The 24942-nt window shown below is 36.9% G+C and overlaps 1 protein-coding gene across 1 annotated transcript in view; it reads right to left on the bottom strand.

Moving 5' to 3' along the window:
• LOC125227776 (disintegrin and metalloproteinase domain-containing protein 22) overlaps positions 1-24942 on the bottom strand; it is a 670866-nt gene that overhangs the window by 317037 nt on the left and 328887 nt on the right. The window contains exon 5 of the mRNA XM_048132103.1: positions 843-922. Within this exon, the coding sequence (XP_047988060.1) occupies positions 843-922 (80 nt within the window). The remainder of the gene's footprint in view (positions 1-842; positions 923-24942) is intronic.

The raw sequence follows: 24942 nt of genomic DNA, 5'->3' as shown, positions 1-24942 counted from the left end.
AGTTCCTCTGCTTTCATAAGACCGCTTCATCTCGCCCACCGACCCAAATTAAATGCCTTAAAATACACGAATCAAGTTGTATGCCCTCATCTATGACGACTGTCTCGGAGTGTTCGTGCGATAGCATTCGTAGGGTTAGTTCTCTCAAGTACTTGGGCGTTGTACTGGACGAAAATCTAAATTTTAAAATGCACATTACAGCTACATCAAACCGAGTGCGTAAATTCATTTACACAATGAAGTTTTTAAGAAATTGTGCAAACGAGAATCTGTTGAGACTGGTTTATTTTGCCCTATGCCAATCAATCATAAATTATTGCATCTTGGCATGGGGTGGCTGTGCAAAATCGATTCTCATGCCTCTGGAAAGAGCTCAAAGAGCGGTGCTAAAGGTTGCTCTTCGTAAACACCGACGCTATCCTACTATAGACCTTTATAAGCAGGCGAATGTTCTGAGTGTCCGAAGATTATTTCTGTTCCGTGCTTCCATTCGTATGCATCAAAATGTATTACAACACTCATCTTACCCTGACCTGCTAAAGAAACGAGTGTTTAAAGTTCCCATCCCTTCTGTAAAAACTGCATAATAGTTGGCCCGACTCTACGCTCGCGAGACGCTAGATGTGGGGGACCCTTCAAATTATTTGGTGTTTTTTTTATGTCTGCATGACATTTTTTTTATGCAGAACGTTGTAAGAAATAAATGTACCTATTTGATTCTTTTCTTAAAATGGAAATCTCGTAATCCTCGTTCTCGTTAGGCCACTAAAACTGGGCGATCTAAACACGGCAGTCGAAAAGCTCCATTATATTACTGTTGTATAAAATAGTATTGTACTCACGTGTTAAGCTCGAGGTCTAATCTGAACTTGTGGTTGAAAGCTTTGATGAGGAGGGAAGTCCGGTGGAAGTGTTTGCCAGTCTGTAACAAAATGAAAACATCGTTAATTTAATACATACAATCACGCCTGTATCCCATTGAATGGTAGGCAGAGAACATGAAACTACTCAAGCTTCAGTGCAACTCTTGGCAATTAAGGGGTTGAAAAAAAACGAAATTGTGACATTGCAGTGACAAGTTGCCAGCCTCTCGCCTACGCCACAATATAACCCATGTCCCATGGTCAACTTCTACCACACCCACGGGAAGAAAGAGGATGGTGAGATTCTTGATGCATCACCACGCGGGACCCATTAATTCTGAAATTATTCATCATTTTACTCTCTCGATACGTAGAGAGTAGGAAAAGCTGACTTTGAATTGTCCCGTAGAGAAAGTAAAACACACAAACAGGACATAACAAAACCGTCCAAGAGCGTGTCGGGCCACGCTCAGTGTAGGATTCCGTAGTTTCCCGTATTTTATTCAAAAACTGTTCAACCTATCAAGTTCAAAATAATTTTCCTAGAAAGTATTTATAAATAAATAAATAAATATTAAATAAATAAATAAATATCACAGGACATTCTAACACAGATCAACTGAGGCCCACGATAAGCTCAAGAAGGCTTGTGTTGTGGGTACTCAGACAACGATATATATAATATATAAATACTTATATACATAGAAAACATCCATGACTCAGGAACAAATATCTGTGCTCATCACACAAATAAATGCCCTTACCGGGATTTGAACCCGGGACCGCGGCGCAGCAGGCAGGGTCACTACCGACTGCGCCAGACCGGTCGTCAAAATTTATAAAGATCTACTTTTGTGATTTTTTTCATATTTTATAAACTTATGGTTCAAAAGTTAGAGGGGGGGGGGGCACATTATTTTTAACTTTAGGAGCGATTATTTCCGAAAATATGAGCATTATTCAAAAAATGGTTTGAGTAAACCCCTATTCATTTTTATATACCTATCCAACAATATATCACACGTTAGGGTTGAAATAAAAAAAAATCACTTGCCACTTTACGTGTAATAAATCACTTTTCCACTTTTTATTTTTGCACTTTGTCGGCGTGAGTAATATACATATTGGTATCAAATTTCAGCTTTCTAGCGCTAGCAGTTACTGAGATTATCCGCGGACGGATGGACGGACGGACGGACAGACAGACAGACATGGCGAAACTATAAGGGTTCCTAGTTGACTACGGAACCCTAAAAATGGCTGTAGTCTCAATAATATTAATTACTCCTTGAATTGCAGGCGTCCATAGGCGGACCGTATGCTTGTTTCCCACCGACGTAGTATAAAAAGAAATTCTCGATTTTCACAACCAACTCAGCATAGTTATCTGTGTCCTATTTCAAAATGGTGACAATTTTATTGTCGTCTGCCAGTGACACTTCGCCTTTTTTGCCTATCCAAGTGAATATTGATGCTGAGTACCAGTGTTACTTATTACTAACCCCAAAATGGGTACAAGATGTCAGAAGTGTCATGCCACTATGATGAAACAGGCCAATCTTCCAATTCAAATTATTTTTTTCAAATTAAAATTATTTATTTATAAGGTACAGACAAACATTTACTAAGTTTTGTGCTTATCCTAAGAATATGTACATTTAACAATAACAAATGCAGGTACTACAGGTAAGAAATTTACAGGTCAGGTTGCTCTGGTAACACTAGGCTCAGCCTGTCTCGTAGGTAGCCAGACTCCAATGAGTGAATGTCAAAATTTTCGAATTTACAGTAATTAACAGCGAGGCATCCTACAATTAATTAAAGTTAAACTAATCAAGACAGCTAACCAAATATAATCCAAGTTGTGTATTATGTGTGTCGGTGTGTGTGTTTGTGTGTGAGTTCAAAAGTGTAGAATAACCTAACCACAAAATTAAAATTTTGAAAAACCCCCGACCGCGTCCTAGTGAACCGATTTTCATGAAACATGGCTAAGAACACTCCCGACTAACTCAGCTTTCAGACAAAAAAAACTAAATCAAAATCGGTTCATCCGTTCGAGAGCTACGATGCCACAGACAGACACACACACAGACAGACAGACAGACAAACAAACAGACAGACAGACAGACATACACACAGACAGACACGTCAAACTTATAACACCCCTTCGTTTTTGCGTCGGGGGTTAAAAAGGTTGTTTGTCAACTTTTAGAATACAATATGATTAGACTTTTTGACGCTTCGAATAAAATCACGAAAAGGGACATCTAATGAACAATTTGCTCCTTCGTTAGAAAATTCCGAAAGTTTCATTAGATAGTCTCTTACTTTAGTAGCAAGTAGGTAAGAAGAATGTGCAAGGAATATATTTACTACGCTACGGTGCATTTAAAAATGCACGTCGCTCCCTCAAGTAAATACGTTAATGAGAGTGTACCTTGCCATTGTGTGTGGAGGCTTTTATTTGTTTAGTGCACCTCTTTTAGAAACAAGCGAGGAATAATATATTCCGCATTTAGTATGTTTTAGCAAGGACATATTATAATTCCGTATAGACAGATAAAGTCTAAGAAAAAAACGTATCTCAGTACCATACAGAAAAAGGTACGGTGGTCTAGATGGCATTACACCTTTGGGGTACGCTCAGCTAGATGGCGCTAATATTAATATTTGACATTTTAACACGTAACAAGCTAAGAATATGGACCAAATTGTCAAAACTGAGGTTCAAAAGTATTAAGCCTGTGTTAAGAGATGGCAGTCTATGCATTTACTTTGACTGTAACTCTCTATAATACTCAATCCTCTTTGGTTTTAGTAACTATGTATGTGGTATTGAGATTTGCTCAGTTAATAACCATAATCATATACTTAATATGTATTCTATGTAACAAAACGAATTAGACTTATATTGACCGGGATATAGACCGTGATTGACCGTGAATCCAGTGATAAATTTGTGTAAAAAATCACTGCAATCAGAGTTAAGCAAACGTAGTGACACGGTGAGTGTAGTGTGTTTGGACAGACCAACGAGTGTGAACGCGACCAGTGGTAACGCTGAGGGTGAACGCAGCCGACGCGCGCGCGCGAATGAGGGTAGATCGCGCGCTGTCTACGCAACTTTGACGTCCACCCGCCGTCTTCAGTTTCCTGTGATCATGATGATACAACTGCCTCGAAATATCGGGACCTCAATAAAAATCAAAAAGGTAATCACGGTCTTTATCCCGGTCAATATAAGTCTAATGAAACTAACCGTAAATTTAAAAGTGGAAAATGTCTGCCTTGGGTGAGACTTGAACTCACGGCCTCTGGATCGATACTCCAAGGCAGACATTTTCCACTTTTAAATTTATTCTAAGCCTAGTGTCATCGATTGCAGACGTTTCTGCTAATCAGAAGTTAAAAACTAACCGTAAATCATTTAAAACGCTTATAAAACGAATATTATATTTAACATACTCGTATATACTTCACTTCTTAAGGACCCTACTAGAAAAGGACCAAGTGTCTACTTCAGACCAAAACTCGAGGTATCGCTTCCTCAAATTGGATTAAGTTTTACACGCACGAAACTGAGCGTAAAAGCGTCCACACATAAAACCATTCCATGTCACTTTATAAATTGACACTCCGCGTTTATGTACCCAGTGAAGCAAAGTATCAGACCGTACTGATAACGGTCAAACAAGCCGAATTTGTTTCCAAAAAGGGTCCTACCGCATATTTGCAAAGGACCAAGAAAATAGGTCGGTTTATACTCGTCTTTGGGGGTGCGTTCGAGTGAAAATTTTATTTCATTTGACTTGCATTTAGGAGAGAGCAAACATAATTACGGGAGTTGACATTGAGGATTGATTTTTGCCGCTTCACTTAGCCCGGTGTTGCGCGGCTGAGCATTTCTGAGACGCGTTCTCACTGCTAACTCAGCACAGACAACCAGACCACTCAGAATAACCAGTATAACTAGACACTCACTTTCGTATAGTTTTTACCGACCACCATCAGCTTTATAGTGGTTACCTTAAGATGAGTCACGGACGCCCACGCTAGCTTCTAGAATATTCGCTTGAGCCATTGACGGTGATAAGCGACTTCGAAACGGGAGTTCGTTAAGCGTTTTAATTTCCTTTTAAAGATGACAATGTGTAAGAAGTGGATTGGATTTGGAAGGCAAAATAAAAAAAGTAAAAAAAATAATAATATTGGGGACACCTTACACAGATCAACCTAGCCCCAAACTAAGCAAAGCTTGTACTATGGGTGCTAAGTGATGATATACATACTTAAATAGATAAATACATACTTATATACATAGAAAATATCCATGACTCAGGAACAAATATCTGTGCTCATCACACAAATAAATGCCTTTACCGGGATTCGAACCCAGGGCCGCGGCTTAGCAGGCAGGGTCACTACCGACTGAGCCAGACCGGTCGTCAGTAAATGGCATTCTTTTGCACAGATTCAGTATTAAAACCGCCATGTTTATTACATTAGTTTATTTTTAACCGCCGCCTCAAAACTCTCAAGGAAGGTGGTTTTCAATTCGTCTGTATGTTTTTTTTTATTTTTTTTAATGTTTGTTCCACGATATCTCCGTCGTTACTGGACCGATTAAAAAAAATGTTTGTCTATGTTTTTTCTTATAATTATGTGATGCTTTATTTCGTGGATGGTATTATATAAAATATTTTATTTCAACTACAGTCAAGTTCCCTATTGCTTTTAGGGTTCCGTAGTCAACTAGGAACCCTTATAATTTCGCCATGTCTGTCTGTCCGTCCGTCCGTCCGTCCGTCCGTCCGTCCGTCCGTCCGCGGATAATCTCAGTAACCGTAAGCACTACAAAGCTGAAATTTGGTACTAATATGTATATCAATCACGCCAACAAAGTGCAAAAATAAAAAATGGAAAAAAATGTTTTATTAGGGTACCCCCCCTACATGTAAAGTGGGGACTGATATTTTTTTCATTCCAACTCCAATTTGTGATATATTGTTGGATAAGTATTTAAAAATTAATAAGGGTTTACTAAGATCGTTTTTTGATAATATTAATATTTTCGGAAATAATCGCTCCTAAAGGAAAAAAAAGTGCGTCCCCCCCCCCCCTCTAACTTTTGAACCATATGTTTAAAAAATATGAAAAAAATCACAAAAGTAGAACTTTATAAAGACTTTCTAGGAAAATTGTTTTGAACTTGATAGGTTCAGTAGTTTCTGAGAAAAATACGGAAAACTACGGAACCCTACACTGAGCGTGGCCCGACACGCTCTTGGCCGGTTTTTTTATGTTTGACGATTATTGTTTGTGTCCACTGGTACGGGCAATTTCACTACAGTCACATTGACACTCGATACTGATAATTTTCTGCCTATTTCTGGATTGATAAGTAGCATTGTTACTCAGTGTCAATATTTCCTTGTTGAACAGGCAATGAACCCCGAAGTGTCACTGTCAGGCGACCATTGTCACTATTGTGATGTAGGCCACGCCACTGTTGGTACTCCTTAAATAAATGATAATGATTTAAAGCAAAACAGAAAATGTTATTTGTAATTTAATTTCCTTTTCGTAAAACAAACTTAGAATCTGCCTCAACATAACCTGATTACTTGTGCCAAATACGTTATCATATTCCCTTCACAAAATTACGGCATAATCACGTCAAAGTAAAATTATTTCTTTGAGTTATAAGTACATAAATATGGGCCCAGGTTATAGCCCCGACGTAATGAGGAAATCCTACACTCACCCCCATTTCTTTGAACGAAACAAAAGGCAAAAACTCAAAGGAAACAGAGGGACGTCGAACTTATTATCAAATGTATGGTAGAAAAAAAAAGCATTTTAGGAAAAATGCGTCATAAAACCCATTGGATATGGTTTGAAATATTCACATACTTAATATGTAAGAAAATTACGTGAAAATGCTATAAGTATGTCGAATTTGAGTGCTTCCGATTGGAACAAGTATTGGCTTGTTTCAAAGATCAAGAGTAGCTAAATGGACTTTGAATGACCTTTTATAGGTCAAAGAAGTAAGTGACATTCTCAGTAGCCACTTTTACTACTTACTTTATACCTTCACATATGGCCTTTCACTTGAAACTTGAAGCAACCTCGATTACCTATTACTGTATATTTAGGTACAACTCTGAGTACGAGTATACGTACTTGGTGTTCCATATCTAAAAGGACTGACAACGAGCTGAAAGCCTAATCATCATCCTGCTTGAGTTATCCTGGCATTCGCCGCGGCTCATATGAGCCTGGGATCCGCTTTGAGAACTAATCCCAACGAGCTGAAAGCCTATGTTTCTATGTAAAAACACGTATAAATATGTCGCATATTGAGTGATGTGACTTGTGTGACTCATATAGTTATTTGGCCTATAACCTATAATAAAACAAATATTCCTCTTGGACTGTTTTTATTGGAGTCTGTCAAAACATTCAAATTACATTTGAATACATAGAACAGTTTCATGATGGCGAGCTCCAACAATTTTAATTGTTGTTTCTGTGCTTGTACTTGTGTATATTTTTAGTTATCACGAATAAGTAATAGATTGATTGATTGATTAAGTGAATAAAATTGTATTACTCCATCTCGTATCGCAAATTAATCTGCTTACTAAAGTGATCATGATAATGAGTTTGAGTGGTAAAGTCGAATATTACTATACGAGCTTCAGTCACAGAGACGTCGATATATCACGACAGTTTCTGTTAGATGGAGTGATCCATAACTATGGCACGTAGAATTTTCTGCAATGTCCTTAATTGCAATTTAAAAAAACTTTTTCATTCCTAAATATAATTTGAAATATTAACGTCGCACGAAATCATTTACGATTATTTTCGATATTCCGTTAAAACGTCTCACGTGATGACAGGTAATGCAATCACGAATACCCCCCATTCAGTACGGAGGGGGGGTATTCGGTGTCGGATTATCGTACGGCGTTGCAATTTAATAATGCGCCGCCCGAGGCGAGGACGATGCAAATTGTCGATTAAAATGTGTTCCCGGAATTTAATGTCGTTAAAATATGAAAGGGAATTAATTATTAAACAACTTTTTAGAACGCTGATTGACACACTCGTCGAGTGTTTGTCGATATTTGAATTACTTCGTCACACAGCCAACGGCAATAAAATAGCACCCAAAGAACACCGCAAAAATATATGACGCAAATATATTTATTTATTATTTATTATTATTTATTTATTATTCAAATAAGTTATACAGCATAACAGTAAAACCAAGGCACTGTGAAACTAAAAAATAAAAGCAATAGGTATAGCACATAAATCGTAAAAAACAGATTAAAAACAGACGAGAAAAAAAAACAATATTCTATTTAGGCGACGACGTAACAGCGTGGCTCCGTTGCGTCGTCTGACACAGCGCAGGGTTCGGCAGGTTGCCCCGGTTATATAAGAGGCATAAAATAATGTCAGGTATTTAGGCAGTCTTCATTTTGTACGACATTATTGTCGGTGACTGTATGAAGAAAGCACAAAAATGGTTCCTATATTATAACCTAAAAGTAGATAAAGTCAACTAATTTTATTTGAATCCTAGGTCTCTCTATAGCCCTATATTATTGTCATCATGCTTTATTTTCCATAGAAGTCACTTATATGGGCCATTTTTTTCAGTTATCTACCCCACTTTTTTTGTAACGTGGGTAATTTGTTACGCGATTAATACTTTTTTTCGAACCTTCCATTCCGTTACCGCCATACAAAATGTATAAAAAAATGGTAACGGAATGCGAAAAAAATCTTGGGACACTTTTTTTCTTCTATTAAAATTGAAAGAGCTCGCGATTCTGAGTGGAAACCACATAAAAATTTCCAAATCCAAAAAAAAGTGGGGTGGACAACTTTGAAAAAAAAATGGCCCTATTGCTATCGAGGAGTTTATACTATAGAAAAGGCTCAAATACGTGGAAGAGATACGTAGGTATACATTTTTTTGTGTAGCTTAAATTGTGTCCCACTGGTGGGCAAGGGCCTCCCCTTCCTTTCTCCACTCTTAAACAACTAAGGGTCACTTGCACCACAGAAAAGTGAGGGTTAACCTCGGGTTTGGAGGAACCATGGCATTTGACAGTTGACAGCCCACTAACCTTAAGTTAAGCGGTTGGTGCAAGTGGCCTTTAATTAGTTTAGTAATATCTATAATGTAACTTGTCGGTAACAGCGCTTATGACAACTTCGCAGCCGTTGACAGATGTAATGCGAAAGATTTGCCTTCCTATTGTTACGGAAACGTTCGAACGTGTCATGCTATTTCAGTCAGTACAAGATGTACTGACATTGACTGAACTAGCATGACAAATACGAAAGTTTCCGGAAAAATACGGAAGAAACCCTTTTCGCACTACGTCTGTAGCAGCTATGATTTTACGATTACAAACAAAATCAAACTGAAAACCTTATCTTCCCTTCATCGCAACTGAAAGTCACCAAAAATGTCCCAAAACGCTTGTAAAATCATGAACACCGCACTAATTTAGACCCGCGACGATGTTTATTGAATTACAGACCCTCGTCCCGTGACCCATAGACGTGTATTGACAGGAACCCTCCTCAGAACCCATAATTATACTGGGATTCTTATTATACTTACTTCATATCCCCACATGATTTTTTTTCTGTTGAAAACTAACGTCTATTGCACTAGAAATGTGATCGAGTTTTATTAGTTGTACGAAATAGGTTATCGATTTATTAATTTTGGAAGGGTTACTTATATTAAATAACTCAATTTAGGATAAGGGTAAGGTTAGGCCAATATTTAAGAGTGGAAATTGGACGGTGTTATGGAATAGCGAACTAAGCGCCAAAATCCGAAAAAAAAGTTATGAATGCAGTTCGGATATAAATGTGATAATCTATAGTATTGACTATTTCTTTGTTGAAAAATCATGCTTACAGCCTTATTTTAAGGGGTAGAATCAAGCGACACGTTAAAATTTGTATGGCCCTGTGTACTAAGTCGTTACGTAAAAACGAATTGAACGCCAAATTTACTTTTACAAATTAAAATAAGCGTATATTCTAAATCGCAAAATCGAGTTAAACGCCATAAAGATGTTATTAATTCGTTTTGGTTTAAAGTTTTGATGATTTATAAACGCAATATCGATTTAACCGCCCTAATGGTGTCGTTTAATTCGTTGTTACATATTTGAAATTGCAGGATATTTCGCTTAATGAGAACTAAGTATCAAGCGGTTTTGTTATATCATAATATCTTATGTGTGTAATCCTGGCTAGTACTAATGAATTATTATTAGTTACAATGCCAATTTTGCCATATATGCTGATTTTTTTGACATTTATTAAAAAAGTTGATTGCACAACAAAACTAAATTGTTAGACGGATTAGTCCTAATCATTGTGGAGGAAAACATTGTTGTTGATTTATTTACAATAGCACTATTTACTCAAATATATGGAATTTTATTTTATTCCAGTATTCACTTTACCTCTAACAATTTGCATTAAAGAATCAAGCGACAAAATATGTCTCATAGTACGCTACGGCGAAATAAATTAACCTCATCGCAGTATTAGTTCAATAAAGAATCAAGCGGAAAAACGTTAATAACTTCGAAACTAGAATAGGTATGGTGTTATTTTTTTTTCTATTTAAATTATGAACACTTTTATAGGTTCAATGTCAAAATTAACTTTTTTGCTTTATAAATGAACTTACAACAACTGATTCAAATTTCAAATCTTTCTAGCTCATTTTCTCGATTTCAACTAACTGTCGCTTGATCGCTTATTCCATAACACTGTCCAATTATTCCAAGATCTTTATTGCTGTCCTGGAAGTCATATTTCAAAATCTCAAATGGGAATCAAAAGGCATTAACTTGGAGGGACAGTTCATAAGCCATTTGAGATTTACAGACGACATAGTAATAGTAGCCGAAACTGCAACGGAACTAAGATCGCTTATAAACCAACTAGACGAAGAAAGCACCAAAGCAGGTTTACAAATGAATATAAATAAAACCAAGATAATGACAAATAGCCAAAAAATACAAATAAGCTCCAAAGGTAACAACATAGACTATGTGGACCATTATATATATTTAGGGAAACAGCTGTCCTTCATAAATACAAACAACGAAGAAGAGGTAGTAAGAAGAGCTAATATCACCTGGAGGAAATTCTGGTCACTGCAAGAAATCTTAAAAGGCAAATACAGCTTAGATCTAAAAAAGATAGTCGCAGATACATGTCTTCTACCGAGCCTTCTCTATGGATGCCAAACATGGACTATTACGGATAAAACAAAGAGAAAGATAAGAACCACCCAAAGAGCCATGGAAAGGAGTTATGCTCAACATAAAAAAGATCCAAAAAATAAAGAGTTCATCCATAAGAGAAAAAACAAAGCTACAAGATGCACTAACTCAAGCCCTTAAATTAAAATGGCGTTGGTCAGGACATATTGCAAGGTACGGAGACAATAGATGGACAATATTGGCAACGAAATGGAGAGGCCCTGTAGGCAAAAGGAAATCGGGAAAGCCATATAAACGATGGATAGACGATATTCAGGAAACGGCAGGAAAAGACTGGCTAAACAAAGCCCAAGATAGGGAAAAATGGAAAGAGTTGGAGGAGGCCTACACTCTAAGAGGGATCCAAATCAAATAAATTAGTATTAATGCTACTACACTAGTAATAATAAATAAATAAAAATAAAAAGCCTTTTTATTCCATAAACACTTTACAAAATTTTCCTTATTAACTAAATTTAAATATAAGTATATTAGTGGTTAGGGTTACTACACTAGTATAAACGTAATAATTAACACTAACAACTAGTTATAGGAAACTACTAACCAATACATAAACACTTTAAATGTAAGATTTGGAATAAAAGGCTTTTTTTTTGAAGTTAAAATAGAAAAGGCGTTTTTTCAGTCTTTTTCTGGCCATTTTTATTTTTCATTTAACTAAAACCGGCCAAGAGCGTGTCGGGCCACGGACTACGGAACCCTAAAAACAATGAAGTATCAATGCAATACTCGTAAACTGTACTCCGTCCTTTTATGATTCTCTTTTCAATTGTTTTTATAAACCCAGACTCCATTTTGTTTGACGCCCGGTCTGGCTCAGTCGGTAGTGACCGTTCCTAAGTCTCATATGAATGTTTTCTATGTATATAAGTACGTATTTATCTATTTAAGTATGTATATCGTCGCTTAGCGCCCATAGTACAAGCTTTGCATAGTTTGGGGCTAATTTGATCTGTGTAAGGTGTCCCCAATATTTATTTATTTTTTATTTATTTATTTTATTGCTTTCATTGTGTAGCAATCGCTTCTATTAGGTAATCAAACAATGTGTAAACAAGATTTACAGTCTACATATTATTTCGCGAATAATTATGTATTTCTTGCACATTCATTAACTACAGCGCAATTAATTCTCCTTTAAATTAATTGTCCGTCTTCACTTCGACAGCAAAATACTAATTAATTAATTCCCCAGCAGAACTATTGCCGATTCTCAAAGTCTCTTGTTTAACTACACAAAGGACTAACAAGACGATATCTCCGAGAAACTCTTTACAAATTGTCCCGATACTTTTTGGTTCAATGAGAAAGGACAAATCGTGGTAGGAAGTCGTGGGACTTATGACGTTTTTGTTCTGTGGTGGTTTCGACTCGCTATGTTACTTTGAATTGGTGAAGACGTCGATTGACGAGCTACTTTATTTTGAATCGTTGAGTTGTCTATTTTTCAAATCCGGAATCGCGTTTGTTATTTGATGTATGTAGTAGTTGTTCTTTTATAGTGTGCTATTATGTCTGCGCACTCTGTGTTACTGTCGTGATTATGACATTCTGTATGTCACTCATAATCATTATCTAGGAAATTGACAAAGGCAGCAATGGTACAGTCACCGGCATAAATAAGTGATGATTTTGGTACAAAAATCATTCATCCGTTCGGGAGCTAGATGCCAGACAGACACACACACACACAGACAGACAAACAGACAGACAGACAGACAGACAGACAGACAGACACGTCAAACTTATAACGCCCCTTCGTTTTTGCGTCGGGGGTTAAAAATACGGTTTATTGAAAAAAGGTCATTGTATATGTAACTAAATAGAACTATGATTTATTCAATGACTGACATTCGGCGGGCTATCATAACTTGCGTTCTTGTGCTCCATTCATATATCATAAATAAACTTGTGCTAGACGTATTTTAAACTCACGCGCGACAACTCAAGTTATGCTAAATTACAAGATCTTTGTAAAAAAAAAAACACGGCAATACTGCAAAATATTTGCACATTGTATTTCAATTCGTCATTACTTATGACTATGAGATATGGGTTAAATTGTGGCGTAGGCGAGAGGCTGGCAACCTGTCACTGCAATGTCACAGTTTCGTTTTCATTCAACCCCTTATTTGCCAAGAGTGATGGCACTGAAACTTGAGTAGTTTCATGTGCTCTGCCTACCCCTTCATGGGATAAAGGCGTGATTGTATGTATGTATTACTTATGTCAAACCACTTCCAGCCATGCCCTTTACAAATAACACGAATAGATCGCCCGAAGATTCCCCCAAAAAATGCCAAATAAGCAAAATAAAATGAAGTCCTACGGTTCTTTCTACCGATTTAATACTATCCAGCCGGCCTAGCCGAAATACCAATCGTTGTCGCTAGCCGCCGATCGAATCGCAGTCTAGCTCTGTTGCGCCAATACGGAAGAGTGATAGAGACAGAACGGTATTATCGTAAGCATTTGTGCATTTGGCTACGTACCCAGGCCCGAAATTATTCCTTAGATTGGATTGAGCACATGAAAGAAGTATACATTGGTTCCATTTACTTTTTCTACAGGGTTTCACATGCAGGCCGTTGAAAAGAGGGGTTTTATCGGTCTTTATTGTATTAGAAATTACATTTGGAAATCGTGGAAATAAATGTAGAATGAGATCGGTGATGAAATGAGAAGGGCTCTTTTAATAGTCTAAAGTACCCTCACTAGCTCGGAAACACGTGTTTTGTCCTTCAATATTCGGGTAAAAAACGCATATTTATCCCTAGTGGGTTAATTGAATTTGAATAAAGTCAAATTAACTTTTAAAATTGATAAAAGCAGGTAAATCTAGTAATAAAGATGATTTACACCTGTGGAACTACTGGAAGCAGTGATAAAATTTTTTGCGTTGTAGGCTATAATGAGGCAAAAGTTTTGTGTTACACTCATGCAAATGTAACTCTCTAAAGCAAGTTCAGGATTCTAGTGCCACTCGCTTGGCAAATAAGTGGTTCAAAGAAATAGAAACTTTGACATTGCTCGTTTTTCAATTCCACACTCGGCGTTAAAATACAACTTTGCCCCCTTGTATAACAAATAACTATAGTACGCGAAACGCAAAACACACACATATTCGTAAAAAATAATATAATTCATCCCGTTCTTAATTAAATTTCGTGCGTATTATTTTAAATATGGTAAATACTACCTAGCTTTAAAAACACAATAAAAGCGATGTATTCCGTACATTCATAGTTCTAGTTTCCGACCATCAGTCTTAAAGCTTGTTTTTATTTCATTAAAAGAACAAAAGGTATGTCCCCGGACAGGCCGGGAAATAGTAACCTGAAATAACACACAGTATAAATATTGTTCCGCCCAATGGAAGCAACCTTGAGTAGAAATGAGAAAGGCGTCGTTATTAAAATGTATTTCATATTTATAGGTAGGTACGTAGTTATAAAAATTAAGTAACTTCCCCTGCTTTGGCTATATATATACGCTTTAAGTTATGTACCTACTTATTACGCGATTTTGTGTATTTTTTTTATCAAGCGGTTTATTGTTTAATTAAATAATCGCTTTTTATTTTCGAAATAGTAATATAATATTAACCATACCTCTTCGCCAAAAATAGCCATACCTCTTCGATATTCGAAACAAAAGTTTAGGCAGATAGCTGCCCTTTTAAAAAACCTAACTTTCATAAACTAAAATGTTCATATTCGATTGTAAATAACTTTTTCTCAAACATGCATGCATGCATGCAAAATATTGTCTTTACGTTCCTTAAAATTGGCTGGGAAGTATCGCTTTTTGGGCGCAACAACTCGAGAGGACTGTAAAGGGATTTCATATTATTTTTCAGGCCTAGGCCTGCAAAGTAACTTTTTTTTATAAAATATTGTCCTTTAGAGCATTTTTTTTTATTTCATTGTATGTTTGAGAAAAGCACTATACATGCCTCGGCGTGAAAACGGATTCCCGGCCTCATATCCCTATCCGGCCTCGCTCGCACGCTCGCTCGGCCGTATATACCCACTTGGCCGGAAATCCTCATTTTCCCGGCCTCTGATGTAATGTACTATTCCCCATTTATCATACCAACTTGCTCCGTATTAATTTTCTTTCCCACTGTACGGGTCCTGCTGATTTTTATATTATCATCCATCAACCCCGCGACATCTCAACGTACCTCCACACACTTGCCAAACTATTTACTTTTCGCGGACGAAAAAATATCCCAAAAACGCTAACCGTGTTTCGAGAAGACGCATCGCCGGAAAGCGTACACAAATCTCCGCTGAGATTAGCGCTATGTGTATTTTACACGAAAACAATGTACAGGGGCGTGCCAAGACTAAATACAAAATACAAACGTTTATTCAGCAAGTAGGCCACTTGTGGCTGTTTTACAAGTTTATAGGCACAATAAATACATATAATTTTTTACGTTACATGAAATACATTACATGGGTGAACTTTACATTAAAATAATCTTCAAAATAAAACAAAAATAATATAGATGATAATAGTATCTATAGGTGGAATAAGAGACAAGAAAAGTACCTTAAGACGATACGGTAGGGGTCAATTCTCCATACAAACGCTCTCGACTATTTCCTCCCTGGTTTTTGAAGATAGAGCAATGATTTTTTTCAACACAGATTGTTATTATTTTTATCTGTTGCATTATTACTAACTTTTAAATCACATAAAATCTTCTTTCAGCAAAATATTCAATTTACAATATTTAGTCCTGGGACGTCCTGTATATTTTCGGCGCGGCGTCGGGACGGGAACACTATTTTATGCTGCAAACGTTGTGTTCATTTGTTTTTCGTTTGAACAATTTGAATATGGAACAGTATTGGAAGTAGGAATAGAATACAGGTTTGAAATAAGAACAGAATCCACTATGCACTATGCAAGACCGAAGTTATGTTCTGCAATTCTGTGTATTTTACATACTGTGTTATTCGTAATAATGCGAATAAGTTTATGTTGTAACACTGTTGTTATCACCTAACCATCTTTTTCAAAAGCATCACCGTCCGATTCTCGATTTAAAATAAGCATTAAATGTATATTGTTTAAGATTCATTTATGAACCGAACACATCCTCCTAAATGATCGTATCATACTTTTTTAGACTAGCAAATGTACTAGTACCGTCGTACCTATTTGTACCGGATAAATATATATGTACTATTAAATAAATAAATAAATAAATATTGGGGACACCTTTCACAAATCAACTTAGCCCCAAACTAAGCAAAGCTTGTACTATGGGTGCTAAGCGACGATATACGTACTTAAATAGATAAATACATACTTATATACATAGAAAATATCCATGACTGAGGAATATCTGTGCTCATCACACAAATAAATGCCCTTACCGGGATTCGAACCCAGGACCGCAGCTCAGCAGGCAGGGTCACTACCGACTGAGCCAGACCGGTCGTTGTATTGTCTAAAACCTTGACACACAAACCTTGTATCTCACTAAAGAAACATAAGCAAACTATTTTTGAACAAGGAAACAATTCCCAAAGTGCTCTGTTAGTACAGTTAACGTGACCTCTTACCAACTCCCCCTCAAGTACATGCATTAGAACAAGAGCAATTTATTACGTCTAAGTGTACCGGATGTTGCCGACTGTACAATTTAGATTCTATTGTCTCGGAACGAACTGCGAAGAAATTCCTTTCGGAGGGAACTTTAGTAAGTTGTTTGTGCTGTCGCGTCGTTGAAACAAAAAAGAATCGGGTCGATGAGACAGGCTTTTGTTTTGGACTTTATTGGAGTGGGGGAAGATTGGGAGTTGTAGATGGCGTTCTTGTAGCGATTTAGGTTGAAATTTGTGAACGTTAATAGTCTTTACGCTTGTGAATTGATAACATATATAATGTGTATAAAACAAGAAGATTCCTTGTAGCCCCTTTTTGTCACAATTGTTTCCTTGTAACAAGTTTTCAGGTAGGCATAGGTACATACGGTAGCCCGTGTGGTGACGGGTTAAGAATTTCACCGCCCCTTTTCTTTCCGTGGGTGTCGTCGACTGTGGGATATGGGTTAAATTGTGTAGTAGGCGACAGGCTGGCAACCTGTCACTGCAATGTCACAATTTCTTTTTCTTTCAACCCCTTAATTGCCAAGAGTGGCACTGAAACTTGAGTAGTTTCACGTGCTCTGCTTGTCCAATATTAAAAGTAAACCTCTAAAACGTTAACCCGTTTAAAATACGTACCTAAATGTATTCGAATCTCAGGGAACTTTTATAAAACCCGCATAATTCGTCCTTTTCATTAATTTATCATATTTACCATGTGGGGACAGTTAAACTGCTTCACACATAATACAGAGAACAAAACGCCTATTTTTACGGCAGAAGCTCTCGGCGAGTCAACAATGGCGCGGCCCTGCGTGGCGCCTCTTCTACTAATTAAAAAGATCGCAGTTTCGACCCGTGTACCCGGGTACGGGCAGGGTGGGGGTGCGTTGGGGTCATTTTGGGAAAATTCGGAAACTTATTTGCTGTTTAATAATTATCAAGTAATTTTTACGGGCGTAGTAAATTATCAAAACAAGATTATATTGCGTGGAGTTTTTCTCTTTTACTGTCAAGTCTTTAGGCAGATGTTTTTTTTTATTCAGAAAACGTATTTTTGCGGTGGGATTCTATTACTTACGTTACGTCAAATATTAGGTCTAGGTACAGTCAACCAATCTGAATCCTAGGCCACTGTAGAACCCTTTCACAGTAAAAGTCAAACTGACTTCTATAGCAAATAAAGCCCGGTGTCAATACGACAGGGTTCTAGAGTCGCCTAGGATGCTAATTGGTTGACTATACGATACGGATCAGATATTTCAGTGATAAAAATTATGATTTTTCAATACTAAATGTTATTCATTCGTCATTAAAATTTGATATTATTCAGTTGAATAATGAATTGAGTTATCGGAACTATTTTGCTGTATTTGTTAGTTTCGAAAAACATAATCTTAAACATAACATCACAAGTTCTATTCTATATTTCGTTTTATTGTTCATTACAAGTTTCATTGAGCATAAAACTATAATAATAATATAATATATTTAGGTCATTAATGAAAACTTCGGAAAACTTTTTTTTTTCAAATTGTCGCCGTCGAAATAACCCCTAAACACCATAACCCGTGCATGGGTAAGGGACGCACTTAAATCAGGCCCCTGAATTGATTTAAACCTTATTCGGCTAATGTTTTCGGGTAAACTCTTGGGTCTGTTTGAATAGTTTTTTATGCTTTTCGAAAGGGTTCTTGCGGTTTACGTAAATAGGCACTGCTGTATTTATTTTAACGTTTACTTTAGAAATTTTGTGATATAACAAACAGCAACCTAAAAAAGACTATAAAAATAGACATATAACAACCTATTAACTTGTGGGTGTGGGTTTAAATCCCACTTTTGGAGTCGGAGGCTCAGACTGGAACCTCATTAAAGAAATAGACACAAAAAATCTTTAAAGCAATGCAGTACAGTTGACTGCGATACTTTCCAATTCAAATCTGACTGACGGTTCCTCTCAGGATGCCCTCAGGACACACGTCATCAAAACCAGCCAAGAACCAGTCCATTAAACAGCTTTTCAAGTCATACAGACGCTCTATCGCATCCACACTCAAGTATAGACCATTTCCATGCTTGACATTCCATCATACGCAGCCGTCATGCTGCAACACATTAGACTTATATTGACCGGGATATAGACCGTGATTACCTTTTTGATTTTTATCGAGCTCCCTGATATTTCGACGCAGTTGCATGCATTATAATCACGGAAAACTGATGAAGGCGGGTGGATGTCAAAGTTGTGTAGACAGCAGCGCGCGATCTACCCTCCTTCGCGCGCATCGGCTGCGTTCACTTTCAGCGTTACCACTGGCACTAGTCTCATTCACACTCGATGGTCTATCCAAAAACACTACACTCACAATGTAACAACCGGTGAAATCAGAATTGAACAAACGTATTTTACACAAACAAATCACCGGATTCCATACAACTGCGTCTAAATATCGGGAGCTCGACAAAAATGAAAAAGGTAATCACGGTCTATATCCCGGTCCATATAAGTCCAATGAAAATAACGGCGAATCATTCAACGCTCTCACTACAACACATATATCTCAAATTCAGTAGAAAAGTAAGAGTAAGTTATATATCAATATCACATTAAGAACACAATCATGTTGTTCAATGTTGAACGCTTCTCAACTCGTAGTACGGAAAATTGAAATAGAACTGCTACGTGCTACGGTGTAGCAAACGAACTCATCTACCCAGTATCAGAAAATACGGAAACTAAATAGTCTAAAACAGAATTAAATACTTATAATTGCATCTTCACTCATATTATTAAATTGTACGTTTCATAGCTAGAAGATGTTGATTAAACAGCGTAATGTCATGTATCGGGTTAATATAAAAAATAATAGTCCCGTTTTAATAATAAAAATACTATATAAAAAAATAATAAGTAATAAAAATAAATACATTTTATTCTTTATTGTTCCGGAATTTACTATGTGTATTTATTTATTTATTTATATATTATTATTTATGCACTGTATTAATGGTACCTTTTTCAAGTTTCCTCTCGTTTACTCAAAGGTTAACTGGAAGAGATCCCTCAAATGGATAAGTTCGCTTTTGTACTTCAGATCTCAATGTATGTTATTTTTAATATGTTTTTGTGCAATAGGGATTAAAAAGTAAATATTAGTAGTAGTAACCTACTACTCATATTTACTTTTTAATCGACTTGTGGTTGTTGGCTTATGGTTATTGCGGAAATATATCTATCCTCTTGCTGCCCAATGTACAATCAGAAATTCCTACTTTCATGTAAACAAATAAAGTATTTTTTTTTGTTTCTGCAATTTTTCGCACAAATGAAACTCAACTCAATTTCAAGTAATTTCACTCAGCCCATTTATAATTTAAAAAAAGTAGGTATGCCTAAAATCAAAATCCCTTAGCAAACATTTTGTATGGTGGGAGTTACGAGGCTATAGGTATTTAAAAACCACACCACGTAACCTACACGTATTTAAAGGAAAAAAAAAACTATCCCCACGCACATGAAATCGCCCAAGAACCCCGTTAATGAAACGGAAATAGTACATTACATCAGAGGCCAGGAAAATGAGGATTTCCGGCCAAGTGGGTATATACGCGGATAGGGATACGAGGCCGGGAATCCGTTTTCACGCCGAGGCATGTATAGTGCTTTTCTCAAACATACAATGAAATAAAAAAAATGCTCTAAAGGACAATATTTTATAAAAAAAAGTTACTTTGCAGGCCTAGGCCTGAAAAATAATATGAAATCCCTTTACAGTCCTCTCGAGTTGTTGCGCCCAAAAAGCGATACTTCCCAGCCCATTTTAAGGAACGTAAAGACAATATTTCATTGCATGTTTGAGAAAATGTTATTTACGCCAAGGCTACCTTCCAAATCGAATTCTAGTTAAGACAAAAACTAATCACTTTGTGACTAACTTTTATTCGGACGATTCGGTGGCTCAACGGAACGAGTATAACGCCTGACTGCCAAACGACCACATTTCTAAAAAAAAAAAAAAATTTTTTTAACTGCCTTCCAAATCTCAAAGGAAGGGGTTCTCAATTCGTCTGTATTTTTAACCGTCGCCTCAAATCTCTCAAGAAGGATGGTTCTCAAGTCGTCTGTATGTTTTTTTTTTAATGTTTGTTCCTCGATATCTCCGTCGTTACTGGACCGATTTTGGAAATTTTTTGATTGAATGTATATGCATACAGATTGGTCCCATTTTTCTCAAAACCCAGTTTTGATGATGGTATCCTGGAGAAATCGAGGGAACTCCTCAAATCTGAAAGGCATACATATGGTGATTTTTGTGTTTTTAAAGGAACAGCATGCATTTAAGGCGGTTTTTTTTTTCTTAAAAATTATTTTGAGAAATCACGTGTCAAACAAAAAACATGTTTATCATGTTACATTTGTGCTTGGTTTGTTCCATAAAATATACTGCTTCAGTCCAGTGTCACATGATGAAATTTATGTGCAATATGGCCACAATTCAAAAATAATTATCATATCATACCGAGATATTTGGATTAGTGGCTATATTGCAGGAAAAAAGTTATCAATTTTTGTGAAGTGGCCATATGCATCTTCCAAAAAGGCTGTAAAGAAAGACTTTTTTTATATTTTTTCCGAATTGAGGTCATAAAATCTGCAAAAATATCAAAAACAAAATTTTTTGAGATGTGGCCGTTTAGGTAGCAGGCATGGGACGATAAAACTCCTCCCGTTCTGTAGTCACATAACGCTTTATGTTTCCGTCTTAAAGTCGTATTTCGTCCGATTGAGACGCATTAGCGGGTTTAGTTAAGCACACCGATTATTCGAGGCGCGTTCCAAATTCGAATTTGGAACAATCGGTGTGAGCATTCGATTCTAGTCGTGTTCGACTCGCTATTCGTTATCGGATTCGATATCTGTCTCTCGGGCGGTTAGTGGGGCATGCATCGGATCGGAAAATATGTGCAGCGTTTTTTACATTCAGGGGTACCTACTTTTTGTTCTAATTACCTAATAAAATAAACGCGTGATGTTTAAGTAGATAATATCTAAATACGTACAAGGCAATTTCAATATAGTTTTATTTCTTTTACAGTTTGACTGAAATGTTGCAGTCTCGGTGCCACAATACTGTACATATTTCCTGGCTGATACTTCATGTAGAAATTTATTATTTATATTTTGTATTTCTTTACTCAGGCCAGGAAAAAATATCACGGTACGAAATAAATCGTAAGTACCTAGAGAAGCTTAATTATTATGATGGCCTGTGTTGTATTGCGCAAAATACAAAGAAACCATTCGCAGCATCGACAACTATTAGATATTTATAAAACAAGTGACAAACGAACCGCTCAAACTGATTTATTATTATATGTACGATGAATTTCGACTCGAGCGCGCACGGATCGATAGTCCCTATTTTGTTACCTGTCGTGATTGTTATCACCGAATGGCCTCATCGGAAGACCAGCGCTGGAAGTCGCCAGCAACATGCTGAGATGAGACCATTTCGTGGCACTTTTTCTGTTAGCCTTTGTGTGTATGGTTACTTGTTTGTGTGTCGTTAATTTTTGTGTATATTATATTGTTATCGTCGTTGTTAAGTGCTTACGAATAAAAAAATATTCTATTCTATTCTATTCTATTCTATTCTATTTCTCTATATTTTCCCAATAAGGACGGGACCGTTCGAGCGAACACCGAAGAGAGAATGCTCGAATGCGTCCCCGTGTTCCAACACACCTGCCCCGTTTTCCATTCTGCCCTTTTAAACATCTCGTCCCCTGCCTGATAAACAGCCACATCTCAAAAAAAATTTTTTTTTTGCAGAAATCACGTGTCAAAGTTTTGACAAATGTTTGTGCGTCAGTAAAAAAGTTCTGCAATCTAGTATTAAATGACATTTCTATCATATAAGAAACGTTTCTTGATAATTGTAATATAGGTCACGTTTAGCTATATACTTAAATTGAGAACGCAACTCAAAAGATTCTCAAAAGTTTGTGCAATACGGTCACGATTCAAAAATAATTATCATATTATAATGGGATATTGGGATTTGTGGATATTATTATTATTATTATTTATTTGATACACTAGCAGCTCTTCGAGCTGATGCGTGTATATCACTGCACTTGTGTTTATTTTGCACTCTTCAAAGTTCTAATATAATTGTCCAGTCTATTTTTGAAACAGTTCACTGACGGCGCGCTAATAACAGTTTCTGGTAGAGAGTTCCACATATTAACTATGCGATTCGGCAGGAAGTGTTTCTTAGGGTTGCTAGCACATGGAGGTTTGATAAGCTTTTTAGAATGCCCTCTTAGTTTTGAGTTCTGGCTTAGTATATATAGGTCTTTCATATTATTCACATTGTAGTGTCCAGACAAGATTTTGTAAGTCTCAATGAGATCACCACGCTTTCTTCTATCCTCCAATGATGTAAGACCTAATTCCTGAAGCCGTTCGTTGTATGGCTTATCTTTCAGTGAAGCGACCATTTTAGTAGCTCTTCTCTGGACTTTTTCTAATAGTGTAATATCCTTTTTGAAGTAGGGGGACCATACCTGAAAAGCGTATTCAAGCAAAGGACGTAGGTATGTCTTGTAAATCCCAACAAAAAGATCCTTAGTGATCACATGGAATGCCTTTCGAATCATATACAGCATAGAATTTGCTTTCTTCGTTATATTGGTGATATGCGTGCCCCATTTCAGGTCATGCGAAACAGTGATGCCCAGGTCTCTTTGACTGGTAACAGCTTGCAGGGGAACAGAATCAATGTTGTAACCTAGTTTCGGGTTGGTTTTCCCAATGTGAAGAACTGTGCATTTGTCAGGATTTAGCGATATGAGCCAGTCTTTAGTCCACTGGACTATGCGGTCTAAGTCACTTTGGATAATGTTATTAGTTATAAGTGGATTACCCATAACTTTGGTATCGTCAGCAAATATTGATAGTTCTGATTGCACTACACTCTTTAGGTCTGTTATAAATATGCCGAACAGAATTGGTCCGAGCACTGAGCCCTGCGGGACACCACTATAGACATTGTGAGCACTAGATAAAGTTTCTCCTACTCTTACTTTAAATATCCTGTGAGATAAAAAGTCCGATATCCATTCAAGGAGTTGACCACGAATCCCAAAGTGCTCCAATTTAGCAATAAGCCTTCTAATAGGTACACGGTCGAATGCCTTCTCGTAGTCTAAGTATATAACGTCCGTAGGCTGACGATTGTCCCAGTCACGTGTCCACTTATCAAGGCATAGAAGAAGATTCGTTACGGTAGATCTCTTGGGTACGAAGCCATGCTGCTCATCGATTATTACATTCTCCTTATTGATAAAATTCCTCAACTCAGTGACTATAATTTTCTCCATGGTTTTGCAGACTATGCTTGTGAGGCTGATAGGACGGTAGTTAGCAGCAACAAACTTATCACCTTTCTTGTAAATAGGAGTTACATGGGCTTCCTTCCAGTCTCGCGGTAGTTTTCCATTCTTGAGGGATAAATTCATTATAAGAGTCAGCTCATCAACAAGCACTCTCCTGCACTTTTTAAGAAAAATTGAGGGCAAACTATCTGGGCCCATTGATGTAGAGTCACTGAATGTTACTAACGCTTTTGCCACATTCTCAGGCGTGAAGCATACTGACTCTATTGAATTCTCCACTCGCGGCAGCTGAACGTCTGGAATGCTGATGTGTGGTGGTTCACAAACAAAAGATCTCTCAAATTGATGAGCAAAAAGCTCAGCAACAGCTCTTTGATCATTGGTGACATTACCCTTCTCATCTCTCAGTGAAGGTGGCACGGACACCTCAGAGGAAAGCTGCTTACGAATGTAACTATAAAATGATTTCGGACCACAGTTGACTACTCCCCTTTCAAATTCAGCTCTTAATTTTCTGACCAATGTCACCAATTTATTATTTTCAGTTCTATAAGCTTTATATGATTTTTCACTGCCATTTAATGTATACTCTCTCCAAAGTTTTAATTTATTGTTAACCTTTTCTAGTACTTGCTTTGTAATCCATGGTTTGTTTATGTTTAACTTTTTGTTTTTAGCTGACAATGGTACACGAGTTTCGATTGCGGCGTGTGATTTTGA

Source organism: Leguminivora glycinivorella, chromosome 7, assembly GCF_023078275.1.
Source record: "Leguminivora glycinivorella isolate SPB_JAAS2020 chromosome 7, LegGlyc_1.1, whole genome shotgun sequence".
Taxonomy (NCBI): Eukaryota; Metazoa; Arthropoda; class Insecta; order Lepidoptera; family Tortricidae; genus Leguminivora; species Leguminivora glycinivorella.
This window is presented reverse-complemented; position numbering and strand designations above follow the sequence as displayed.